The sequence below is a fragment of the Echiichthys vipera genome (genome assembly GCF_963691815.1).
Source record: "Echiichthys vipera genome assembly, chromosome: X".
Classification (NCBI taxonomy): Eukaryota; Metazoa; Chordata; class Actinopteri; order Perciformes; family Trachinidae; genus Echiichthys; species Echiichthys vipera.
In genome coordinates, this window is record NC_139825.1 from 23,843,068 (window position 1) to 23,867,630 (window position 24,563).

The 24,563-nt window shown below is 39.8% G+C and overlaps 2 protein-coding genes across 3 annotated transcripts; both read left to right on the forward strand.

Moving 5' to 3' along the window:
• Positions 1-3,769: 3,769 nt before the first annotated feature.
• LOC310965396 (ADP-ribosylation factor-like protein 8B-A) lies at positions 3,770-9,253 on the forward strand. Of its 2 annotated transcripts, XM_083938957.1 has the most exons (7): positions 3,770-3,966; positions 6,249-6,329; positions 6,412-6,485; positions 6,617-6,710; positions 6,840-6,907; positions 7,973-8,043; positions 8,630-9,253. In XM_083938957.1, exons 1-7 carry the CDS (start codon positions 3,904-3,906, stop codon positions 8,677-8,679), a joined length of 501 nt encoding a protein of 166 aa, XP_083795083.1. In that variant the 5' UTR covers positions 3,770-3,903; the 3' UTR covers positions 8,680-9,253. The 2 variants fall into 2 exon arrangements, with proteins under 2 accessions (XP_083795083.1, XP_083795084.1); XM_083938958.1 differs by lacking the exon at positions 6,249-6,329.
• A 1,842-nt stretch (positions 9,254-11,095) lies between these two features.
• edem1 (ER degradation enhancer, mannosidase alpha-like 1) lies at positions 11,096-22,914 on the forward strand. Its single transcript, XM_083938485.1, has 12 exons — positions 11,096-11,695; positions 14,433-14,505; positions 15,538-15,641; positions 15,796-15,967; positions 16,162-16,345; positions 16,504-16,678; positions 17,682-17,802; positions 17,894-18,064; positions 18,153-18,226; positions 18,307-18,403; positions 19,294-19,479; positions 21,307-22,914. The coding sequence occupies exons 1-12, from the start codon at positions 11,217-11,219 to the stop codon at positions 21,394-21,396; spliced, it is 1,926 nt and encodes a 641-aa protein (XP_083794611.1). The 5' UTR covers positions 11,096-11,216; the 3' UTR covers positions 21,397-22,914.
• Positions 22,915-24,563: the final 1,649 nt, after the last annotated feature.

Below are 24,563 nucleotides of genomic sequence, written 5' to 3' on the forward strand. Positions count from 1 at the left end.
CACTTCTGAGTGAAAGGTTCCTGGTTCACCCTTGTCTGACCGACATATGAAGATAAAATGAGAAAGGTTAGAAACTATGACTAAATATGTCATTTTTAAATGAAGTTCATGAGTCTTACATTCAGCTTTTTGTGTGAGAATTGCTCTCTTTTTTTTCTTTTTTCGCCTGATTGGGTTAAAAAAGTACTTACTCAAAAGTTTACGGTTAATGTATAACGATCCCGTTCAGTCATGTATGAAATATAACAATAATCTGTGTGGGCTGCTGGACAAAAGATGTCTCCTACTTCACTGCAAGCTTCATTCTCAGTGTTTAAACACTGGTGGCTTCAAGTTTCCACGTCACACATGTATGAGTTGAATATTGGATCAGAATTGACTTCCAAACTAGTTGTGATGATAACAACAGCTCACATATTATTCCAATTTTATCCTCCCTGCACTGGCTTATAATCAAATAATGCATTTGTTTTAAAATACTAGAGTCAACGTTTATAGCTTTGCATGGTCAAATCCTCCTCTGTAGTGCTGCCCTTCTCCTCTCTCTCACACCGAATTGGGCTCTTAAATCATCCGATCAAAAATAACTGACTGTCTCTCAAAACCCGCTATAAAACCTGAGGTGACCATGCCTTTCAAAGCATTGCACCTGTTTTATGGAGCACCATCCCTTTATCCCTGCCATCCACGGACTCCTGTAACACTTTTATGAAGCAGCTGAAAACTATTTCTATTCAGACAGGCTTTTGGCTGACCTGTCGGAGTAGCTGCTCTACTTTTTTTTAGATTGTAATGTATTATATATTGTTTCCTCTTTTTACCAGTTCATGTGTCCCAGTCCACATCATCTGTTCTAGTTGTAACTTGTCACTTCTGTACTGTACTGTATATTATTTTTATTTTCATTTCTGTCTCATTTCTGTCTATTTGAATCTGTGAAAGGTGCTATATGAATACATTTTACCTACTTATCTGTGATGTCACAAATCATTTTCGTAGTCCCATCCTTTAAAATATGTTTTTCAATGAGCACGAAGAAACCTTCCACTTTATGCTGATTAATGTAAAAACAGCCTTTCAGTGTCTGCACATACATCATTCTGTGCAGTGAAGCTCAAACATCCAACAGGAAGAAAAACAAGAAACGCAAATATTTGAGTGGAAGGGGACTTCTAATAAGACCATACACCACAAGATATGGCATATGGAGCCAAGACCTGGGGTTTATGATGACAGATTATAAGGAGCTTATGGAAAAGTATGTATAAAAATTAGGGATGTCCGATAATATCGGCCCACCGATATTATCGGCCGATATTGAGTTAAAAATGTAATATCGGGAATTATCGGTATCGGGTTTTTACAACCGATGTTAGTTCTGTAGGCTTCAGCATTTCCGAGTGTACCTGAATGCAACACGGGCCGTAGGCTTCAGCATTTCCGAGTGTACCTGAATGCAACACGGGCCGTTTACAAGCGCGTGCTTGATGACGTATAACAACAACACGCTTCACTCGTAGGTTGCTAACCGTGGCTAACAAGCTTCAGCTCTCCCGGTGCATGAGATGTCCGTGGTTTGGAAGTATTTCCAAGTGTCACCTATTAACAGTAAATGTGCGCTTTGCAATGACTGCAAGGCGTTAGTTATGAGAGGAGGAAACAAGGCGTCTTCCTTTAATACATCTAATCTGATTACGCAACTCAAGAAGAATCATGCGGAGTTAAACGCTACATCTGTGCAGCAAAGTGATGAGAAGAAGCAACAGCCGACACCGAGAAACAAACTTTTTTTATCGTTCAAGATGCCGGATTCACCAAACGTGTGGAGTTCCTGGAGACCCGTTATGTCTGTATAACGCCCAGTCACAAGTGTTTCTCAGACCATTGTTTACCCGGACTGTACAGCATTGTTTACCGTCACGTCAAGAAGGTAATTTCTGGTGCTGTATCCATTAGATCCAATACAGGTTAGCATGTTGAGCTTGACTGCTGATTTATTGATTGTATTATTTGCCAAGTTACGGCCGGTTACTCAGTCTGGAAAAAGAGGACTAAGTTTGTTCACTACTCTGGACTGAATTTATGCATCTTCCTTGTTGTGATGTTGTCTGTAGTGTTGTTTGAGGCAAAATATTCTCTCTAAAAACACAAACAAATAAATGAATGGCACTTTTTTCAATAACTTATTTTGTACAGACTGTGTTTACATTTGAAAAGCGTGTTGCATTTATGTATGCATCCAGTGGGGCATCACAATAAAATTAGGCATAATGTGTTAATTCCATAATAGGTGATATGTGATGAATTTTGGTGTAAAAAGGCTGCATATATCGGTATCAGGTGATATCGGTATCGGGTGATATCGGTATCAGGTGATATCGGTATCGGAAATTAAGGGTTGGACAATATCGGATATCGGATATCGGCAGAAAAGCCAATATCGAGCATCCCTAATAAAAATGTGGACTGTATTATGTATTTCACCCCCTTGTGTTTTTGTTTGTTTTGAAATGTATGTATATATTCGTGCTGGGACTATGGCAAGCCGTTTTAACATTTAATAACTATACTGGATATGTAACAGATATCTTTAATCAATTCTTCCGAGTCAAAAAGAACATTTCAGATATCCACAACGTCATTCTTACAAATAACGTCACCTTTTCCATTCATGTGTATTTGGCTTTCAATTCTAGATATCCTCAATTACATTTTAGATATCTAGAATGAACACTCTGGATACTTTACTGTAGCTACTATTAAAAAGGAAGTTGTGGATATCTGAAATGACAATTGTAGGTGGGAAAAATGTCATTGTTGATATCTTAAAATGCCATTCTGACTAGTAAGAATTCAATATTGACCCGGAGAAATGTTATCATGATAACAGAGAGGAATGTGATTTGATTAAATGTTAAAACGGCTTGCCATACTGGAACAGCAGAATAAGAAAGGCCTGTGAATGTTCTCATTTGTCCAGGTCATCGTTATCCTCAAAGCAATTTCAGTCAAAAGCAACTGGACTTGGTTATTTGTCAGTTCATGTACGCATCTGACCAGTCCCAGCCTGGTCAGATGCGTACATGAACTGGTGAAGCCTCTTGGATGAGAGGTGAAACGTCTTCCTAGACAAATAACCAAGTCCAGTTGCTTTTGACTGAAATTCCTTTGAGGATAACATAATAAGAAAGGTGTGTGTGTGTGTGTGTGTACAATATTCAGGGGGAGCAGATTTAGTGATATATGTTTAAAATGTGTTATTTGTTTGTGTTTAAAAAATGAATAAAAACAAACCCTCTGTCGCGTCACAGCGAGAGGATTCCTGGTTCGAATCCCGGCTGGGGCTCTTCTGGGGGGAGTTTGCATGTTCTGCCCGTGTCTGCGTGAGCTTCCTCCCACAGTCTAAAGACGTACATGTGTGTCAGGTTAATTGGTGACTCTAAATTGCCCGTAGGTGAGAATGTGAGTGTGAATGGTTGTCTGTGCCCTGTGATAGACGGGCGTCCTGCCCAGGGTGTACCGCGCCTCACGCCCGATGTCAGCTTGGATCGGCTCCAGCCCCCCCGCGAAACCGATAGGGACAAGCGGTTGAAGATGAATGAATGAATGAATAAAAACAAATCCAAACAATCTTTTTTAATAGGGGATAAACTCGGGTGTACTTCCTGCCTGCACCAGTGGTGTCGCTGTCGGGGCGTGTTTCTTCAGATTGATCAAATGACACTTCCGTGCCTCTCATAGACTGCATAAAAATCCTCCTCTTTGGAAGAAAACCCCCACATGTGTCAGTGAGGGGAGAAACAAACCACAGCGTGGACCGACCTTTAAGATACTGCCACTAATACGTATATAATGAACCGGGTTTTGCACTGGTTCAAGTTTCTGTTTCTGTAGAAGGAGGAGATGGAGGTGACGCTGGTCGGCATACACTACTCTGGAAAAACAACATTTGTAAACCTGGTCGCTGTAAGTATTCAGCTGCTAAGCTCCTTGCCGAGGGGCTTTGCTAATACTTCTAGAGCTAATAATTGGATAAGAGGTGCCAAGCTAACTGGATTTGCTACATTGTGTAGTTTTCGGGTCCAAAATTAAAACAGTGTTGTTTTGTCGGTCCGCAGCATCCATAAAAACATCAGTCAGCTGAGCCAACTCACTAGTTTGCTGCTGGTCTGTTTCTCACTGTGTTGTGGTTTACAAAGCTCGATAAATCCCAAACGCAGCGTGCATTTATTGGCTCGTAGTTATCTTATTCTAGGTGCGGGATGCACTTACACTTCAAACCAGGACGTTAGCTTAAAAACACCTGCTTAACAATAACAGCTGATCACACAGAAGAAGATTTCACATGGCAACAAAGGGGGAAACTTCCTGCATAAGGTTGAAACTGACCCTCTAAACAAAAGCCTGTCACGAATAAGTGATGATGTATACATACAGACTAGGCCTGCATCCATCAATTAGTATCATTATTGATTATTTCGTGATCAATCGTATATTAAGGTCATCCAAAGTTGTCAGAAAATTGTGAAATAATATCCTTCCCATTTTCCCAAAGTCTGGTGGTGTCTTTAAATGTCTTGTTTTGTCAGTCCAAAATACAATATATTCAGTTTAATATGAAATACAAAACAAACAAACAAGATTTCTCCATATTTGAGAGGCTAAAAACAGCAATTTTCTGCCATTTTGACATTAAAAAATATTTTTACTACAATTACAATTAATCCATTTTCACTATAGTTGCCAATCAGCCTATTTTGTGCAGCTCTAATACAGATAAGATCAGGTCAGTTATTAATTTTTTTTTTTTTTTTTACATTTTTACAAAAATATCAGTCTTGGTTATTGTTGATGTTGACGCCTGAATGCAAGTGACCAGTGGCTTAAAAATGTAGCATAGACATCAACAGCAGTTGATGCTTGGTGTTGTAAGCACACAGATTGTATCTTTTTCTGTGACCTCCCATGACTGAGGCTGCAGAGCATTTGTTTTGCAAGAGATTTCTCTTGTGCAACTTTGTGTAACTTTTCAGTGATTTCTCGGAAGTGTCGGTTTCTGGTGAAGCAAGGGTCCGTTGGCTAATCACACAGCGACTGTTTTTAGCGGCACAAAGAATGTCTCAAGTTTCATAGATTTGTTCAGTTTTGAATCAGTTTGCAGTTGTGATTGCTCTCAGGACATTTCGCACACATGCATTTTACTCAGTCAATCAAATTTATGTTGAGACTACGGCAAGTGTATTAAAGTGTTGCTTTTTTTACATTTCAACTGGATGGACAGGATGTTAAGTTTCGGTTTAATCTGATACATCTCTATAGCTGAAACCATTTATCCATTAATTGATTGGTAATTTGATAAAAAAATAATAAACATCAAAAATGGCAAACATTCAGTCGGTTAAGCGCCTCCTTTGTAAAATTTCCTGCTTTTCTGTGTTTCATTGAATCATAAACGGAATGTATTTATTTTTGGTTGTTGGCCATTTGATGACATAACCTTGAGCTATCGGCAACTGCCAGGTGTTCACTTTTCTTAGACCTTTTAAAAGAACAAATCAACTAATCGAGGAAAATAATCAGATTAAGAAACATGTTACTTTTAGCAGGCGGGATGTAAGAAAATGTCATTGTGCATTCAAAAGAAGACAATGTCTGTAAAGAAAAGTTCAACTAGGGTTTCAGTGCACTGTGGGCATCAGATAAGAGGTGTCTGAGGAGGAAGTTGTGTTCGGGGTTTGAACATAACCCAGATCCTTCCTTCACTCACAGAAGACATGAAAAAATGCCCTGCCAGCTAGTGGCGCTAGAGAATGTGTGAATGGTTGTTGTGTGTAGAGCAGACATGCAGTGCATGATGTAGGAGGGTAGGGAGAAGGAATAGACACAGTTTGAGTTTAGAGACTAGACTTTTAAAGGGGTGTGTGTGTGTGTGTGTGTGTGTGTGTGTGTGTGTGTGTGTGTGTGTGTGTGTGTGTGTGTGTGTGTGTGTGTGTGTGTGTGTGTGTGTGTGTGTGTGTGTGTGTGTGTGTGTGTGTGTGTGTGTGTGTGTGTGTGTGTGTGTGTGTGTGTGTGTGTGTGTGTGTGTGTGTGTGTGTGTGTGTGTGTGTGTGTGTACTTTAACCGAGCAGCCCTGCTGTATGCTGCTTTAATATACTGACTGACTAGTTAATTGTAATGCATCTACCCACGCATGTTCCCTGTCATACAGTTTTATAAGAACTGACTTATACGTATGTATTTCCCTTCAGTCGGGGCATTTTTGTGAAGGCACGATGCCTACAATCGGACTCAGAGTGAGGAAGGTCACCAAAGAAAACGTCATCATCAAGGTCTTTATTTAATCCTCCTGCTGTTATCACAGAGCGACTGTAATTAATGAATACCACATCATGCTGCCTTTTATCTCTGTAGATGTGGGATATTGGAGGGCAGACAAGGTTCAGGAACATGTGGGAGCGGTACTGTCATGGAGTTGATTCAATTGTGTGAGTATCTCAGTTTCGATTCTCAAGTTTGTCTGAAAAACAAACAAGGAAATTTAACAGGCACTTGTTGAAGTGGACGTACTGTAAATCTATGTAGAACACATCTTAACAATACTGTTTGGTGTTTTTAGGTACATGGTTGACGCAGCAGATCAAGGAAAGTTGGATGCAGCGAGAAATGAGCTGCGTAAATTATTAGACGAACCTCAGTTGAAAGGAATTCCTGTAAGTGTTATTGTGAAACCAATTTCATGATTTGTGCAATATCTGTACCAGTCATGAAAAATGGTGTGTGGGTTTCTGTCAGTGATTACAGATTTGAATTGTAATGTGTTTTTTTATTTTTTTTTTTAGGTTTTGGTACTCGGTAACAAAAGGGATCTCCCCAGTGCTCTAGATGAAAAACAGCTCATTGAGAAAATGTGCGTATGAAAAATGCAAAGTATTGCCTTCACGTATTTCGTTTGATTACAGCTAAATGCCCAGTGCTGTCATTTTATGTCATGAAAACCCATTTATTTTAGTTTCGAGGTTAACTGGAGAAAAAAATTTGGATTTAATATTATTTTGAAGTAAGTCTGGTCTACAGATATTAAAACCCTCTTCTTATATCTGTTTGATTTTTTTAGTTAACTAGTTCTAGTTGAACTTTCTTTCTGCTAATGACAGGTTATAAAAACCAGGACAGTTTTCTCTTTGATTTCTTTTTTGAGCTGTGTCAAATTGTAGTAGACTGTAAGGAACTGGCTCCCTCTGCTGTCAAGTTAAAACAGGTGTTGCAGTTGTGCTCGTACCTTAAAGCGTACTCACACTGTCCTTCCAGACCGCGACCCGGGCTTTAGGGTTCTTGTCCCCCCTCCCTCTCCCCCCCGCGCCCCAGCCCCGTTTGTACTCACACTGCCTGGGCCTCGGCCAATGCTTCTTGCTGTCCATACGACATCACGCCGTAACACGTCACACGCATTGATCGCGTGTGTGTGGCTTTGTTTACAAATCTTTCCACAGACCTCGGAGTTTTTGTGCGTCTTGTCGACTGTTTTTTAATCTTTTCATCCGACCAAATCTGCAGTAGACACTCCACCTCCGCATCACACCAACATGAACCTTTCACCGCCATTGTTGTTGTTGTTGTTAAATGTCCGCGCATGGTCCGTCCTTCTATTTACATGTCCGAACAGGCGGACATAACGCTACTGCCGTAGGGCTCGTGCTCGTGCTCGTACACGTGCGCACGCTTGTGCTCGTACATGTGCAAACGGCTCCGCTAAAGCCCACCTCTTTCAAGCAGGCCGTGGACGGCCCGCTGGCCGCAGTTGTGCGCGGAGCGGGTGCACTCACACTGCTTAAAGGTACTAGGCTTTAGCTGAAAAAACGGTTTTGGCCCCGGCCAGAAGGACAGTGTGAGTACGACCTTAAACTGCAGATGAGTGAGATTTGATGATCAGCCTTGAATGCACACATCACACACCTGATTTCCCCTTTTGAAGGAATCTGGCAGATATTCAGGACAGAGAGATATGCTGCTACTCGATTTCCTGCAAAGAGAAAGACAACATTGGTGAGTGGCAGTTAATGGCTAATGGCAATTTATAAAATGTATTTATCGCTTAAATTAATTTGTTTTTAGAACAATCGATTAATTCTTACTCTTGTTTAAGAAGATCTGGCTTCATTGTGTCTTGAATTATTGAACATATTTACTCGTTTTTGACACATTTGGTTTAGTTTAATTATCTCGTTATTTTTGTTTTGTATTCTAATAATGAGGATGACGATAATATTAATAATAGTAGTAGTAGTAATCATGATAACAATAATAATCTTATAACACTTTTCTAAATCCATGTTACAAAGTGCTTCACAAAGGCAGCAAAATAAAACAGACAAGTCTTTAAATATTTTAAAAGAAAACGGATAAAACCAGTTTGGTGTATAAAAAACAATACAGTGCAGGAAAAGGTAAGAGTATGAAAATAGAAACATCTCAAGGGGTTACGGGAAGCACTAAATATTATTATACTACTATTTGAATTGGGTTCTGTATAGCAGCTAAATCTGCAACAAAGTTGTATGCACTCCCATTGTGTGTTAGAAATGCTGAAACCATATTCTTGCACTCACCCAGCCTGTTTCTTTGATTGCAGACATCACACTTGAGTGGCTCACCCAACACTCACAATCCAAGCAGAGCTGAAATGCCGGAGTTGTTTTCCAGCAAGATAATGTAAAGCCATATCTTAAACTCACAAGCTGCTCTGTTCTGTTTGTGACACACATATTTTTCTCCTCTTTCCTCATTGTGGTTCTTTCACAAACCCTGAGAGCGCACTATTAAAAATGTGATTCTGATACCAAATTTAAGGAATGGCATTATTCACCCTGTAAAGCTGTACTCTAACTTGGAGTCTGAACCTGATTTTGAATCTACCGTTTACCATTTAGGCATTACCCGGTTGATCACTCTCTTGAAGGAAGGTTAAATCTGCTCACATGACGAGAAATGTTCTTCACACAGTCAGATATGGTGCCAGGATTGCTGATTTGGACTGGTGTTCCCTCTACTCTGTGATTGTCTTTGCTGACTTTCACCCTTCCCTTGATAATTTTTTCTTCTGTGAAGAACATGTCTATTATTCTAGAGAACTGCATTTAACCAAGTCAATCGATGCAGCTCTGTCAGATGTCAAGCTAGTATAATTTCTAATGATGTGAGATGTGCGTGTATGAATATATTATTCTATTTAAAGTCTGAATGTACTAAAAGTAAAGCTGTAGGGGGTTGTGTGGTTCATATTTGCCTTCGTTTGCAGCAGCCTTATTGGAAATGTTGTTTGTGCTGCCTTGAAGCTGAGAGAGTGGCAGAATTCAAAGTGCCTTGTGCAATGTCCCTCACTTCAGGTGTTCCTACATGAAAGAGTAAAAGACAAAAAAACAACAACACTTAAATATATTCAAGAAATAAAAAGTTATGCTTTTGATTGAGACACTGTCCTGTTATTTATACACCAAGTTCTGAACTCTTTCACTCTTTGTGGTTGCAGGACTTTTGAGAACAGTATACCTATTTCGATCGAATCATTGTCAGAATATATTTGTATTTTGAATCAATCCACGTGGTCAAATCATAATCAAATACCGCCAGTAGCCATACAAAAATGTAAAGATAATCACTGCTCAGGTTGAAGTTGGTTGAAGCGTTGCAGGGGATGACCTTAGGTCAACTAAATTCACATGCTAATAACAGGTGCAATAAAGCTTACAGGAGAGTACAGGTTGTAGACACCCACACAGTCTTGGGAAAATCTGCTCGGAAATATGGAGGAGTTTTGTGACGGGAATTACAATTAACATGTTTGGGTTTTAAAACACGGGACAAAACACATTCTTTATCTCCTCATGATGCAGAAGTTTTCTTTATCTTTGCATGCAATGTACAACCCTATAATGTGGTGAATATACTTCCCTTTATCCTGTGATACAAGTGGAACTGAAATTTATAGTTATGACTGTTTAAGTTAAAGCACAGGACAAGTCGACCTTGTGCTCTGCAAACGTCTGTATTTAAAACTCTGCAGAACCTGACCTTGGACTATTGCAGATGGGAGCCATTTGTGCAAGTGTCTTGAAGAGGGCTTTCCTTGCAAGGGAATGATTTGGAATAAACTCACACGGAGAAGCCAATATTATTGTTTCTTCATTTTTCTCGATTGACCCTTATTGACTAATTCCTCTACAACAAGTTCTTCTTTCTTAGCTAAAGTTTCACATTATTTCAGACTGTATTTTCTTACATTTTCAGTTTGATACTAAATGTATCCCCTCTCTAAAACACACAGATGATGCCCTATCATCATTTTTCAGATATTTCAGATGATAAATAATAAAGTTGGTTAATATGGAGGAATTTCTTGTTCCCTAGCAAAAGTTATAGAGGGACACATTTCAGACTTATTTTATTTTTTAGTTTGCCACAAACTGTATCCTCTCTCTACAGCACACATATGTCCTACCATCAAGTGTTTAATTCTGCACATATTTTAGATCATAAATAGTAAAGTTGGTGAATATGGAGACGTTTCTTGTTTCCTAGCAAAAGTTAAAGGAGGACAGTATTTTCTTACAGTTTCGCATTAATGTCCATACTGCTACAACATGTATCCCCTCTCTAAAACGCACAGATGATGTCCTAATCATCAAGTGAGGTTTGCAACTACTTCAGATCATGCCCAATAACCTTGTTGCATATGGAGTAGTTTCTTATTTCCTGGCAGCATTTATAGAGTGATACACATTCTTTCAGGCTGTAATTTCAGCCTGCCACAAGATGCATCCCCTCATGTTTAAGACTGAGGGGGGTCTATGTTTTTTTAAAGCAATGGTGCCCCTGAACGTCCCACTCTTGTGTCTGGTTTCTATTGGCACAGAAGTTCAACTATAAGACACGTCAGACCTTACACGAAACGCCACCCGCTGCGCCCGGTGACCAATCACAGGTCGAGCTCGCTCCGGTTTTTTGCGTGACGAAACAAGCGAAAACCCAATCACAGCTCAGGATGCGGGGAGGGGCTGGTCTGTTGACAGGAAGCGTGCTTTGGGGCGAAAACAAAATCACCACAAACTCTCGGTGTATGTGTTGGTAGTTTAGCCTGACAAACAGATGATTTCACATCGGTTCACCCTCGGACGCGTGTGGACGTAAATTATGCGTTTTAAGATCGACCCAGGGCAAAGATGCAATGGAGGTCGATAGTAGTTGGTCTGGTGGTGTTGAGACTCTCCCTCAGCTGTGTGCTGTGGTTAGCTTTCGGACTCGGACCTAACGTCAGCTGGGGGTTTGACTTCCCTCTCTCTTTCAGTTTGCACAAATTAGACTTGTTGTTCAGGGACGAGAAAGGGACCGACCCGAGGAGCACCTCGTGGTCTCAACGCATACCCGGCCACAGACATGAAGAGGCGGCGGCGAGCACCTGTGCAAATGCCCCCGGAGAGGACTCACCCGAGGGGAGATCCTACCTGAGCTTCTTCGACGGCAACAAGGACGAGTACGTGCGAAGATACAGCTCCTTCCCGGATACACTGAAAGCAAAAATGAAGGGCATGGCCAAAGAAATGTTTTACTTCGGGTACGACAATTACATGAAGCATGCCTTTCCCGAGGACGAGCTGAACCCCATTGACTGTGAAGGGAGGGGGCCAGACGTGCTAAACCCGTGAGTCACTCAAAGCTGTCCTGTCAATCCGCATGTGAAGGTTAATTTTTCATTGAACAAAAGCGTATTCGTGTTTGAGGTGGTTGTGGTTTCAGCCGAGTCACACACTACTGAACTGGCGGCACCTGTTGGCGTCAGGAGTGCACGCTGCAGGACAGACAGCCAGTTACATCCTAACTGTCCCTGCAGACTGACTGTGCTATTTGCATGTACTTTGCAATCCTATTGTAGCCTGTATTGTAACCCTACAGCCCGCACTGCGGCCCACTGCGGTTCAATAATGAACAGGTTACAATTCAATTCAATTTTATACATAGTGCCAAATCATAACAAAAGTTATCTCAATACACTTAACATATAGAGTAGGTCTAGACCACACTCTGTGACTTATTTATGATTTACAGCAGGGGTCCTCAACGTTTTTTAGGCCAAGGACCCGTTGAAAGAGAGAGGAAGCAGACACCCCCTACTACAAATATTGTTTTGTATTGAATTGCATATTAAATTGTGCCTAACAGCTACAGTGGTTTAAAGCCTATACACACAACTGTTTATGATGCATACAATACTAAGATATAATTATCATTATATTCATATGTTTATACATCATATGTTAATGGTAAACCTACATTATGAAGGCATACTTCAGCTCAGTTGTATCCATGCATGGCTACCTTGCCAGTAAGCCTATCATGAAGGTTGTGTAAAATATTTATTTATTTTTTCACAAATATATCTTTGCTAATATGTTGCATTCACGGTAATGTGTATTTTCAGACATATTTTAGAAAATAAATATATGTATATAAAATGCAGTAACTCTGAGGACCCACAGTTCCTTTGCATTGAACAGCAGTAGCACAGTAGGTCCCAAACTGGGATCCAGGTGTCACCACACTGGTCTTGATTCCAGGAGGTCTCTGTCAAATTAAGGTAGTCACTAAGAAAGTGTCATCATCACTTAATTAATTAGAGTCACAATGTCCATGACATTTTCCCAGAGCCCCTATAGGTGACATCTTCAAATCGCTTTCGTCCAAAACCTTAAGATAATCCGTTTATTATCCTTTTAGTTTATTATGTAAGAAAACCAGCAAATATTCAGATTTGACAAGCTGGAACCAGTAAATATTTGGTGTTTATAAAAAGTCACTCGAATGATCAATTGAATGATTTTAATGATTGTCCAAATAGTTTCCGATCAGTTCTACATTGATCAACTACTGACTACTACTAAAAACCTCACACTCAACCAAAGACAAAAAGAGGGAAGGAAATCCGGCGAGCATAAGAAGTGTTTGCATACAAATCCCAAGTTTTTGTGTCCCACTCAGGGGAGTAGGATGCAGATGCGTCGTCTAAGCCTTTTTCAGTGTGTAAAAGTGTAGCTGGAACACCTGTGCATGTTTTTTTCCTGTGCTGAACACTGAAACTGAAAGACTAGAATAAGACTCCCAATACTGTAATCATCCACAATTCAGTTCTTTTTCATGGCAGCATACATTTAAAAAGGCACAACACATGGACATCATATACAGATAACACACCCTCTCCCCACGAATAACAAATAAACCCTCATCACACATATCCCAGATCAACATGATTTACATATTCTTGTTGAGCACTGTGATGGCTGAGGGGACAAAACGTCTTTTATGTGTTAAATAGGCTGGCGTCTTAACAGAAGCTAATTTAACATGTCATATAAATGTCTGTACATTTTTAGAGGCTGCTTCACTTTTTCTGCTCAGCCACCGTGGCGTCTGGTCATGCAGCACGATGTCTTCTTTAGGTTCAGCAGAGTAGAGAGGTTGTGTGGAACATGTTTTTTTTTAATTTCGGTTGAACACATTTTCCGTTGAACATGTTTCTATTGGCAAAAAAAAAATGGTGTTATCCTTGAATATTAATCTCAGGCACATGATAGAAACTGTGGCAGGTTTTGTCTTCAGTTGAAATGAAACTGGACTGCCACATGCCCCAGGACAAACAGAATCGCACCAAAATCAGGGTGCCTGACGATACCAGAGCTAAATTGAATAGTAGATCATTAGAAAATGTAAAAATTATTTTTGGTGATTCACATTTCATTCAAGATTCAGATCAGATTTCCTGCTTTTCTACGTCACAATAGATCGAATATATTTGGGTTTTGGACAGTTGGTCGAGCAATAAAGGTCATGTTGGGCTTCAGGAAACTATTTTTATAGATAAAATATTTAATTAATTAATAGAGAAAAGAATTAATCAATAATGAAAATAGTTGTTTGTTGCAGTCCGAGCCTGTACTGATAATAATCACTCTTTGTCTTCAGATCAGCTGCAGCTTTGATATTCTCAGTTGTCCCGAACTGTTTGTGGTGTGACGGTGCAACACGGAAACCCTCTAGTTGTGTGGGAAGATTAGGCAGGACTAGATAAACTTTTGCTTTTCCAGCTTTCCCTTTCGGTCATGGGACTTGTATGATTTAAACTGAGATAATGTGTGATAACGATGGATCTAACTGACATGCCCGATATAAATAAAAAAATAAGATGTAAATTATAATTCACATGTTTTTAATGTGGAATTTCTGCTGTTGTCTCCATCCTGCCTGCTAAGATAACATCATTTGCACTTATATCTTAACACTCCTCTTTGTCATTGGACTTAAAAGATGCTTTCTGTTTTGCAATGAGGTAATTATTTGTTCCTCTCTTGCAATGACCGCACTGAGTTTCACCGCTGTCATTTCAGGTCAAACATCAACATAAATGATGTCTTGGGGAACTACTCCCTTACACTGATCGACACCCTAGACACCTTACTGGTAAGATATACTGTCTGTGTCTTCATGTCTTTATACAATGTCCAAACAACTCAGCAGCATTTTGCTCTCTGGTGGATCTTCTAGAGACAAAGTGTGAAATAGAAAACTAGAATCTGTACAGGATTATTACAATATTTTACCTACTGATAAGTATTGGAATTTGGCAATATTTTAACTTTAAATATGAGATTGGACAGAAGCCTGATCCATTTCTGTGATGTTGGAAAGGTGAGTTGTTTTCTATGGTCTTGACACCACCTGTTTTGCAGAAAGCAGTGTTTTGTACTAAATTATTCATTTGGTTCAGACAGCGTTCACACTGTCAAACTCATCAAACATTGTAAACAATATGGTCATAATCATTTTAAATGAATCATACATTAGTCATAATCAACAAATCATTTGTATATTTGTAAATTGTGTGCAAGGTTGAATTAATTTAAATTGCAAATGTTAAAAAAAGGCACTTTTTTTTTTTTTTTGTTCATTTCCTGTATTTGGGTTGGATGATCGTGTTCTCACCTAAATTGACGCAAACTCTGGTTCACTTGGAAGCTAACGAAGACCTACCTTCTGAGGGGGACCAGACTTTGGTTGATTGCTCCTCACCAGAGTTCAGATGAGCTTCAGATAAAAAGGGTTTGGATAAAAACAGACCAAACTGCTCAGGTGTGAGAGCACCCTAAGTCGCACAACATTAGCACTTCCTGTGTTGTAAATGGTCTGTTTTTCTGCAACTGTCAAAACTCAGGTGGAGCAGAGTATCTAAACTCACACGTAGAGCGTTGCTGTGTCAGCCCTAAAATTGATTCAGTCTAGGCTACATGGACAATGAATACATGAATGCGCTCGACTCTTTTATGAAGTTATAACTGGATGGCTTAAATCACAGCTTCTTTCTCAATTTTTCGTTTCCATCTGTTTTGACAATAGTGTGATTTGAGCAAAATCTGTGGAAGTCGGTAGTAAGGTGACCAAACAGGCTTGTTGATACAGTATACAGTGGTTACATAATGTGGTGTGTCTCTGCAGGTGCTCGGCAATGTGACAGAGTTCCAGAGAGCGGTCAAGCTGGTTATAGATACTGTATCTTTTGACAAGGACTCAACTGTTCAAGTGTTTGAGGCAAACATCAGGTACAAATGTTGCTGCTGTTTTCAGAGTGCATACACCACAAGCAACTGCCATGCTTGCTGAAGATGCAAAACATGCATAAATTGTGAAATGAACCCCTAATTTTTTTACAATCCATTTTCAGTGTATTATTTACTAATATTCTTTTCTTTGCAGAATCCTTGGAAGCCTTATCTCATCTCACATCCTGCTGACGGACCCGAAACATCCATTTGGCAAGGTCGACTTTGACGATTACGATGATGAGCTGCTTCACTTGGCTCATGACTTGGCTGTCCGCTTACTGCCGGCCTTCGAAAACACCAGCACAGGCATCCCTTACCCCAGGGTGAGTGAAACTACCAACTAATGTTGAGCATTTGAGGTACATTTTCAAGATACCTGCTACGATACACACAAGGGACTCTTCAAACAGTCACAGCTCTACCTAAAGTAGTCATGTGAGCAAAGTTGCTTGATCTCCTCCACTGTTAAGAGTAAAATATCATTCAGCTTCTTTATTGACTTATACCTGAAATGCAGGTGAACCTGAAGACTGGCGTTCCCCCTGATAGCATCAATGAGACTTGTACTGCAGGAGCTGGGTCACTCCTGGTGGAGTTTGGGATTTTGAGTCGCTTGATTGGCGACTCTACGTTTGAGTGGGTAGCCAGACGAGCCGTCAGAGCTCTGTGGAACCTGCGGAGCAATGAAACTGGTCTTTTAGGTCAGTGCAGCTGAGTATTTCCATTAAAAATACTTTTTCATCTTCCTTGTTGTTATTTTTTGTTTAAGCTTCCACCCAACAAGGATTAATGTAAATATGATAATATAATATATATTATTTGACACATTTTTCTGTGATTTCTATCTGTAATTCTTTAGGGAATGTAGTGAATATCCAAACAGGCCAGTGGGTTGGCAAGCAGAGTGGTCTGGGAGCCGGTATGGACTCCTTCTATGAGTATTTGCTGAAATCATACTTGCTTTTTGGTGAAAAAGAGGACCACAGGATGTTCCAAGCCGCTTATGAGAGTATCCAGAACCACATGAGGAGAGGGTGAGTCCTGCTCCGAAAGAATGTGTCACTGCGTGACTTTGAGTGAAAGCGGGCGTGACTGGGAGCTTCACGTTAAGTTGCACCTGAAAAGGGAAACTATCACTATTATGTAAATGAATCTCTATCAAGGATTGGCAAGACAAAAGCCATTTATCTCATGTGAACTCCTAGAGTTCCCATTTCACACAGGAGATTGTCAATGTCCAACACGGTCTCACTTGCTGGAAATACTGTGCTAAGGCGAGTTGTTGCGTCTGGGTAGCGCGTGCAGGAGGCAAGACATGACGCGGATAACGGCACCTTCACATGGCCGATTTGTAATTTGGTCATAAACAACCAAGTCTCCTGGTGTTCCTTGAAGTTGTTGATGATTTCAGCTCCAGGCCTTACCGGAAGAAGTTCCTGTATCTCACTGTCTATCCAGTTATACATTGTTGATGCTGTGTTTGTCTAAATCATCCTTCTACTTTACCCATGGATATTTGGATTCTTCTGGTTACGCGCCAGCCGCATGATAGACATGTCATAAACACTTCCACTCTCTTGCTGTGAATTCTCCGAACACTGACCTGCTCAATTCACACATAGGCTCAATCGGAGATTAGGGAGTTGGGATGGTAAGGTCCGTTTTAATGTCTAATCCAACTGATTTGGACATTTGTGTTTTAACATACAGCTCCTCCGGGTAATATCTAGATTATGTCAGTGTGGCAGTGCATGTGTGAAAGGGGCTAAAATCTGAATTCTGACACTTGAGGATGTCAACAGATGTCTGATTTGCATTCACACAGAACCACAGAGAAATGTAACACATTCCTCCCCGTTGTAACCCCTGATAAGCAGCCCTTGAGCAAGGGACACAACCTTCGCTGTAGCCTAGTTTGCCTGATCTGTAGCAAACAGCAGGAGAATCTCAGGGGCACTTAGATTAGGAAGTTGATGGAAAAACACATACACAACTTGACATACTGTAAACCCTCTTCTGCCTCTGTGCTTTTCCCAGGAGAGAGTCATGTAATGAAGGAGAGGGTGACCCACCTCTTTATGTTAATGTGAACATGTTCAGTGGTGAGATAATGAACACCTGGATCGACTCCCTTCAGGCCTTCTTTCCTGGGCTGCAGGTTGGATTACTCACTTTCATCTATGCATATAAATAAGTGCTGTTGTGTTCAACTAAAGTAAGGTGTTGCCACTCGTACCTGTGCATACTAGGTGCTGAATGGGGATGTGGATAATGCAATTTGCCTGCACGCCTTCTACTATGCCATCTGGAAGCGCTTTGGAGCTTTGCCAGAGAGATACAACTGGCAGCTGCAGGCCCCGGATGTGCTCTTCTACCCCTTGAGACCAGAGCTGGTGGAGTCAACCTATCTGCTGTACCAGGTACTGGCCTGTCGTAACACAGCACCGGTGGTGGTTGTAGTGGTTTGTTATCTTTGACTCAAGAGTTGTTTTTCTTCACTTCCCACAGGCGACTAAAAATCCTTTCTATTTGCATGTTGGAATGGATATTCTTCAGAGCCTTGAGAAAAATACCAAAGTCAGGTGTGGAACATGTAACGCCTTTTTTTCTAAAGTTTTATAATGCTTTGATACTTTAAGCTGAGCTAAACTTTCGCTTGTAGGTGTGGGTACGCCACTCTCCACCATGTCGTGGATAAATCCAAAGAGGATCGCATGGAGAGTTTCTTCCTCAGTGAGACATGCAAATATCTTTACCTGGTAAGTTACAGCCTGACATGGAGCTATGTTATAAATGGATATGATTGCATGATATGATGCTAGACATTTTGTAAGGTTTTGATAATTGTAGAAGTAGAAAAGGGGTTTCTGGCACAACTTCACCTACTTCCTGGTGCGTTGAGAAAGGAAGGAAGTCGTAAGAGGTTAAAACTGTAGCAAAACTTGAACGACATGCTTGTGGGGAGTTGTTACATTTACTGCAGGTGTTGCTGGAGTTTTAACCTCTTCAAGGTTTTAACAAATGTAATAAAATGTATGTCGATAAATGTCATCTTTTCCTGGATTAAAGACTGGAGTACTGGTTTCTTGAACTAGACGGTTCTAGCTGAGCCAAATGTTCATTATAACCTAATTTATTTAAAAAAAATATATATTTCTAAAATAAATTTGTATGTTTTCATGAATACATTCGTCATTATATAAATCAGCAGATTAACCTAAAAATGTCAAAACTGTGAGAAATGCCCGTCACAGTATCGCAGAACTCACAGTAGCATTCTAAAATTGCCTGTTTTGTTTGAATCAGCAGTTATAAACAAAAATATATGTAATTTACAATGAGGTACAACATAAAAGCAGCAAATCAAGGTTCAAGGTTTTTTTAATTTATTATGTCCACATCAATTACAGGAAGGCAGTTGTAGGCAATGAAATTCTTGAGTCTCAAAATGCGAATCTAAACGTAAAGCAGTGCAAATTAACATGAGGATTAACATTTTACTTACAAATCCTTTGACATTTCACCAGCTGTAACTGTGACATGTTACTAAATGTTGTCACAATATCAATGTCCAGGTATTTAATCAAAAATATCTTCTCTGATTAATCTCACCTGTCATATAAACCAAAATGTCTCTGTTACTTTGCAGCTGTTTGATGAGGACAACCCACTTCACAAATCCGATAACAAGTACATCTTCACTACAGAGGGCCACGTTGTGCCTATAGACAAGCGCTTCAGGGAGAAACAGTGGACTGACTTGTTTCCTTGTGAAGAGGGAGTGCTGGCACAACAAGAGCCAAACAACCGTCCACCACCGAGCAACACCAGCAATGTAAGGCCATCATCCTCGCTTAGCCCATCTCATTGTTCACCATTTTCAGTGTCATGTATAATTCATATTGTGATTCTTAGAGTACATGTACATTGTATGGAGGCCCATTTCTCTCCGAATCGTGTAAGTCATTATAGTGAGAAACTTACGGTATAATAACTTATTATCTTAAAATAATGAGAAACTACTCAAAATTAGAGACCGTCTTGCGATAGTAACAAGCAGCATTGAACGGGCCTTTTGCACCCTACGCCTGTTGGGTGACCCAAGACATTTCTTTCTGCATCGGCCATTGGGCACTGCGAATTATGGATTTAAATTTTTTTATCTCTTCCTATGTCCACTACGTGGCACCAGAGAACAGACATTAACAATACACCATGTTGCTGTATACAAGATGTAGGCCACATCATACATTTCATGTAAATCCAACGATGTCTGTCACATAAGCATTACCTGCTGTTTTCAGTAGGTGGTGCTGTGACTCTGACTCAATATGGGTGTGTAGATGTCTTCAGGTCTGGACTCTCATACAGAATGTTAGATCTGGGGCAGAATGGACAATGTAAAGTCATGTTACAACAGTTTACTGTGTCATGGCGAAACATACAGTTTTCCCACCTCGCCGCTGGAACCCTGTTCCAGTAAAACACAAATGCTTTACAATTTGACATAGTGAAGGTCTTGTGATTCTGCTGACCACATTTAAGATTGGTCTGTTGAATTCTCTAGGAGAAGTTATGAAAAACACCATACCTACCTTAAATGGCGGGTAGTCACATGAATTATGACATCATCATTCGAGGTATTGACTATTCCTTCACAATTTAGCGTCACATAAGTGGGAGGATTATATCAAGAAAATATGAATTTTATCCCATAATCTTGAGTTCGTCATTCATTTTTGTGCATCCTGCATCCTAAAGGCCTCAAACATGAAAATTAATTCACAAACTCCAAGATGGCGGACTTTATGTTTGGCGAAAAAAAAAAATCAAAATCAAAATGTTCTTCAAGATGAGAGCAATGATCTCACCAAATTTCGTGAACATCAACATAACTTTTTCCCAACCATGGCGTGTGTTTGGGGGCGCTATGGAGCCAGCAGGCCACACCTGCCCAAATGAGTTTATAATAATAAGTTAACACTAATAATAATATGAATAATAATAACTTAAGTTATATAGCACCTTTTATAAACAAAAGTTTGCAAAGTACTTTGCCAGACAAAGCAAAAGCTGACACACAAATCTATACACATACACAAGTACACATCAACAAAGCAAGATAAATTATAGGACACCTTTTTAAAGAACAGGAATACAACAAATGAATATCTGAAAATAAAATGAAAAGCAATGGCGTCACACCAGCTGTGATGCTAAATCGTGCCAAGGGTGTAGAGTGGGAGGACAATGGACACATTCCCTTCTTCCTACCCACCTACTTTTGTGCTTGGACCACACCCCTTTTAAAACGCCGCCTTCATGTTAATCTTATCTACACAACTGTGACATTATGTGACACTTGCACAGTTGCGACAACAAAATCTATTGACAGACAGACAATATCAGCACTTGGCAAAATCTAGAACCTGTTAGTGTTAGTTTCTGCCACAGTACACGTCTCTAGGACCACATTTTACCATGGTAAAAGACACACACAAGAAGACTCACAAGGTGAAAACGATATCAGCGTCACTGTCGTGGCTGGTAATTATGACTTGGTATGACATTTTGTCAATGTAATTACTTTTTTTCAGCTTCCATAAGGCTTCCATAACATCAGTATCATATTCATCCTTTCTTCCTTTTCTCTCTCTAACAGTGCAACAGGATCCCAGAGGAGCGACGGTACACTCTGCCATTAAAGAGTGTCTATATGAGGCAGATCGATCACATGGTGGGACTTTTCTGAGTAAGAGGATGCATGCGGTGGTGACACTGACATGGACAGGCCTTCAGTACCCCTCAGGTGCAAATCCGGTGAGGTTCAAAATGATCCACCGTTATTACAAATACTGGTGTGATTTTTGTCTGTTAAGGTGTGTGAGATTGTGTGTGTGTTTGTGTGTATGCATTTTTGAAATTACAGCTGAGCTGTGAATCATAATGTGTTTTCGGGAACAGTGCCATCTTGCCAAACATATGTAGGGATGGGAACTGATAAGATTGTATTAATGCCAATACCATACTGATTCTGCATATCTATCCGATTCTTCATCAATCATTCCTTATTGATTCCTGATCAGTTTTCTGTGTGGAAGAAAACACAACCTTTTTATTATCTGATCGAGAACACAGCGTAGATAAGATGAGAGAATATTTGGATATACTCTGTAACAGACCTGCTGCTGGGTTAGGAAGCAGTGGCACTGCGTAGAGTGTCAAATACGTGGCATTTCTGTAATGTAAACCCATGTTGCATAGACAGATGTTTCAGCTTATTGCTGGTGTTTCCTTCTCTGGAAATCCAGACGCACCTCTAGCAGATTTCATCTTGCTCTGCAGCTGCCTCTGGGCACGCACCGATGGAGCTCAACAACTGTCATAAAATATCATCAATTAAATCGTTCTATCTGTTGTGGGTGGGCGTAACCAATGACGACAGTGAGATAGGTCACCTTGTTCATTTCCCTGATTGGTCTTTTTTTGTGTGCAGTGGTATTTCGAAATGCGTGCGTCTGGATTTCCAGGCTAGGTTTCCATCTTTATCGGAAATGATCATTTTACAGATATTACAGCGTAGTTATCATCTTTCTTCATGAAATGAAGCCTTGCCGGACTTTTTCTTCCTCTCCACCATGGTTCCTTTTGGTCGCAGCAGTGTGGACACACGAGTTTGACGAAACCAGTTCTCGATTCCCTTCCCTACTCATATGTACAATGTGTAGCCTATAGAAACACTCAACTCTTAAAGTATCTCTTAACATGATGATTAGTGCCTCTTCGCAGTTGATTCACTTGACTAAATCATTGCTTTTAAAAAAGGGCTGCACATAAACAGATGATGACAGTGAGAGAGAGGTTCAGGATGACTCTCGCTGTTTTAAGGTGCCTTCAATTTTTTCTTGGTCTTTCTGGATGCTGTACAGCTCATATTTGTGTTGGATAACATTGTCAACTATTTTTTTTGAGACCACTGTCGATATTGCACAATAGATGTCATTCCATGTGTATGTACAGTTTAACACTGATTATGACATTAAGCTCCTTTTTTTTGGCATGACGAAACAAGCCATAAAATGTTTGTTTTTTTAAATGTTAATAAGCATAATTTCTTCTGTCAGACATGTTTATTACACAGGCTCTCCTGTATTGTATATTCTCGTTTAGAGTAGATGTAAGTTTCTCTTTCTGTTTCTCTGTCACATAATTGCACATCATCAAACCAATTGTCATGTGGTGAGAACTCAGGGTTTAAAGGAAAACTAAAATCAATGAACGATTTCATAAAAAAATAAAAGTTTCTTGAAATGTTGTTGCCTACACTACAATGTCTTAGGATATATATATATATATATATATATATATATATATATATATATATATATATATATATATATACTGCAAATCTTCCAGTATGGTCAAAGAATAACTGCACTGAACTGTAGTACAGTTGTACTGTGGAAAATCATTATTGTTCCACACAGATGGAAAACATGTGTGATATCTCCTTAACGTAGATGAACAGCTCTACTGAGATATCTCTTCTGGACCGGTTCATCTTTTACCAAACATCCTGAATGTTTGTAAAGCTCAGCAGAGCTTCAAGCTGCATGGCTCGATCACATCGCAGCATTGGCCTCTTCTTTTCGCTTTAGGGGACAGCTGTGTTGACTAATCTAGTCCAAGCCATGAGCATGATATCTGAGTTTTTAAATCACCCCCAACCACTTTGTCTCAGATTATCTTTAAAGACGTAGTCAGAGAATTTGCAAATTATGCTTATTCTGTTTCTTGCTGAGTTTTCGAGCATGGCTTTCCCCCTACAGATCACAATTGGTGGGAGTCTCATGTTTTACAAATATTCGTCACTCACGATTTTTTCCTGAACCTCACCAAGTAGTTCTGTTGCCTAAATCTAACCAAACAGTTATCATTTCAAAGCATCAACCACATGTTTAAAACTGTGAATGTTACGTATAGGAATGGAGATGGGCGCTAACTTAGGAAACGCTCCTGTGGCTCGTAATAGAGGAAACAAACAATGTGTTATAAGTTGGAGGACTTTGATTAGAACCAGACACCAAAATTAATTGGCTGGAAATTGAGCTCTATTTGAAAATTTGGTTAAATGGACCCCGGTATGGTAAATGCTAAGTTAGTTTAGCACTTTTTGCAAGAAATCTCAAACTATTCCTTTTAATCCGTCTGAAACTAAAGGTAAAGGCTGTTCATTTCTAAACGAGTGGTTTCAAAATGCCAGAAAAGGAACCTGAAATATTCTGTGAAATTAATAAATAACAGATTATGAACAAGACACTGCTGTGTTGGTTTTTATTTATGAAAAATGGGAAAGTACTCAGTTTTCTACAGAAGCTTTAATAGGTTAAGTCATCCTTTAGAAATTGATTATTAGGTTTAAATATATTAATCTATCACTCAACAGTGTTACATATCCACATGGTATCACCACACTTCATGAACTGTCCAATAGACAGTTTAATAATAACAGTTTAATTATATACACTGGCCCTTTTCAACTATTGCAAAAAGTTACATTTTCTAACTCTCATCTTCACTTTATCTGTTGAATAGACATTGTGTACACAGAAGCCATGTCTAGTGACAAGTTCATTTAAAATCTCTAACAGGTTGAAGTGCGTCTGCAGGTGTTGAGGCCCTCTTGTTTGCTTTTTTGGCTGTAAACTGACCACTTACTGGAGCAAAGATGCAATAGCCTGACATCTATTCACATTAGTGCATGTGACAAGAAATCACGTTATGTTGACAGAAGCTTTTTGTGTCTACTGGTTGCATAGCCCTCCAGTTCAAGAGACTCAAGAGAAAAGATAGTTTGACTAAAATTAATCTCCTCTGAAATCTGCAAAACATTTTCTGACTCAGAGCTGTCTTCTGGTC

Excerpts from the sequence above, each read along its gene's own strand:
- LOC310965396 (XM_083938957.1), top strand. The coding sequence starts at position 3,904 with ATGGAGGTGACGCTGGTCGGCATACACTACTCTGGAAAAACAACATTT. Across the intron at positions 6,330-6,411 it reads AAGAAAACGTCATCATCAAG|ATGTGGGATATTGGAGGGCA; the intron begins GTCTTTATTTAA and ends TTATCTCTGTAG. Across the intron at positions 6,711-6,839 it reads CTCAGTTGAAAGGAATTCCT|GTTTTGGTACTCGGTAACAA; the intron begins GTAAGTGTTATT and ends TTTTTTTTTTAG.
- edem1 (XM_083938485.1), top strand. The coding sequence starts at position 11,217 with ATGCAATGGAGGTCGATAGTAGTTGGTCTGGTGGTGTTGAGACTCTCC. Across the intron at positions 16,346-16,503 it reads CAATGAAACTGGTCTTTTAG|GGAATGTAGTGAATATCCAA; the intron begins GTCAGTGCAGCT and ends GTAATTCTTTAG. Across the intron at positions 17,803-17,893 it reads CCTTCTTTCCTGGGCTGCAG|GTGCTGAATGGGGATGTGGA; the intron begins GTTGGATTACTC and ends TGTGCATACTAG.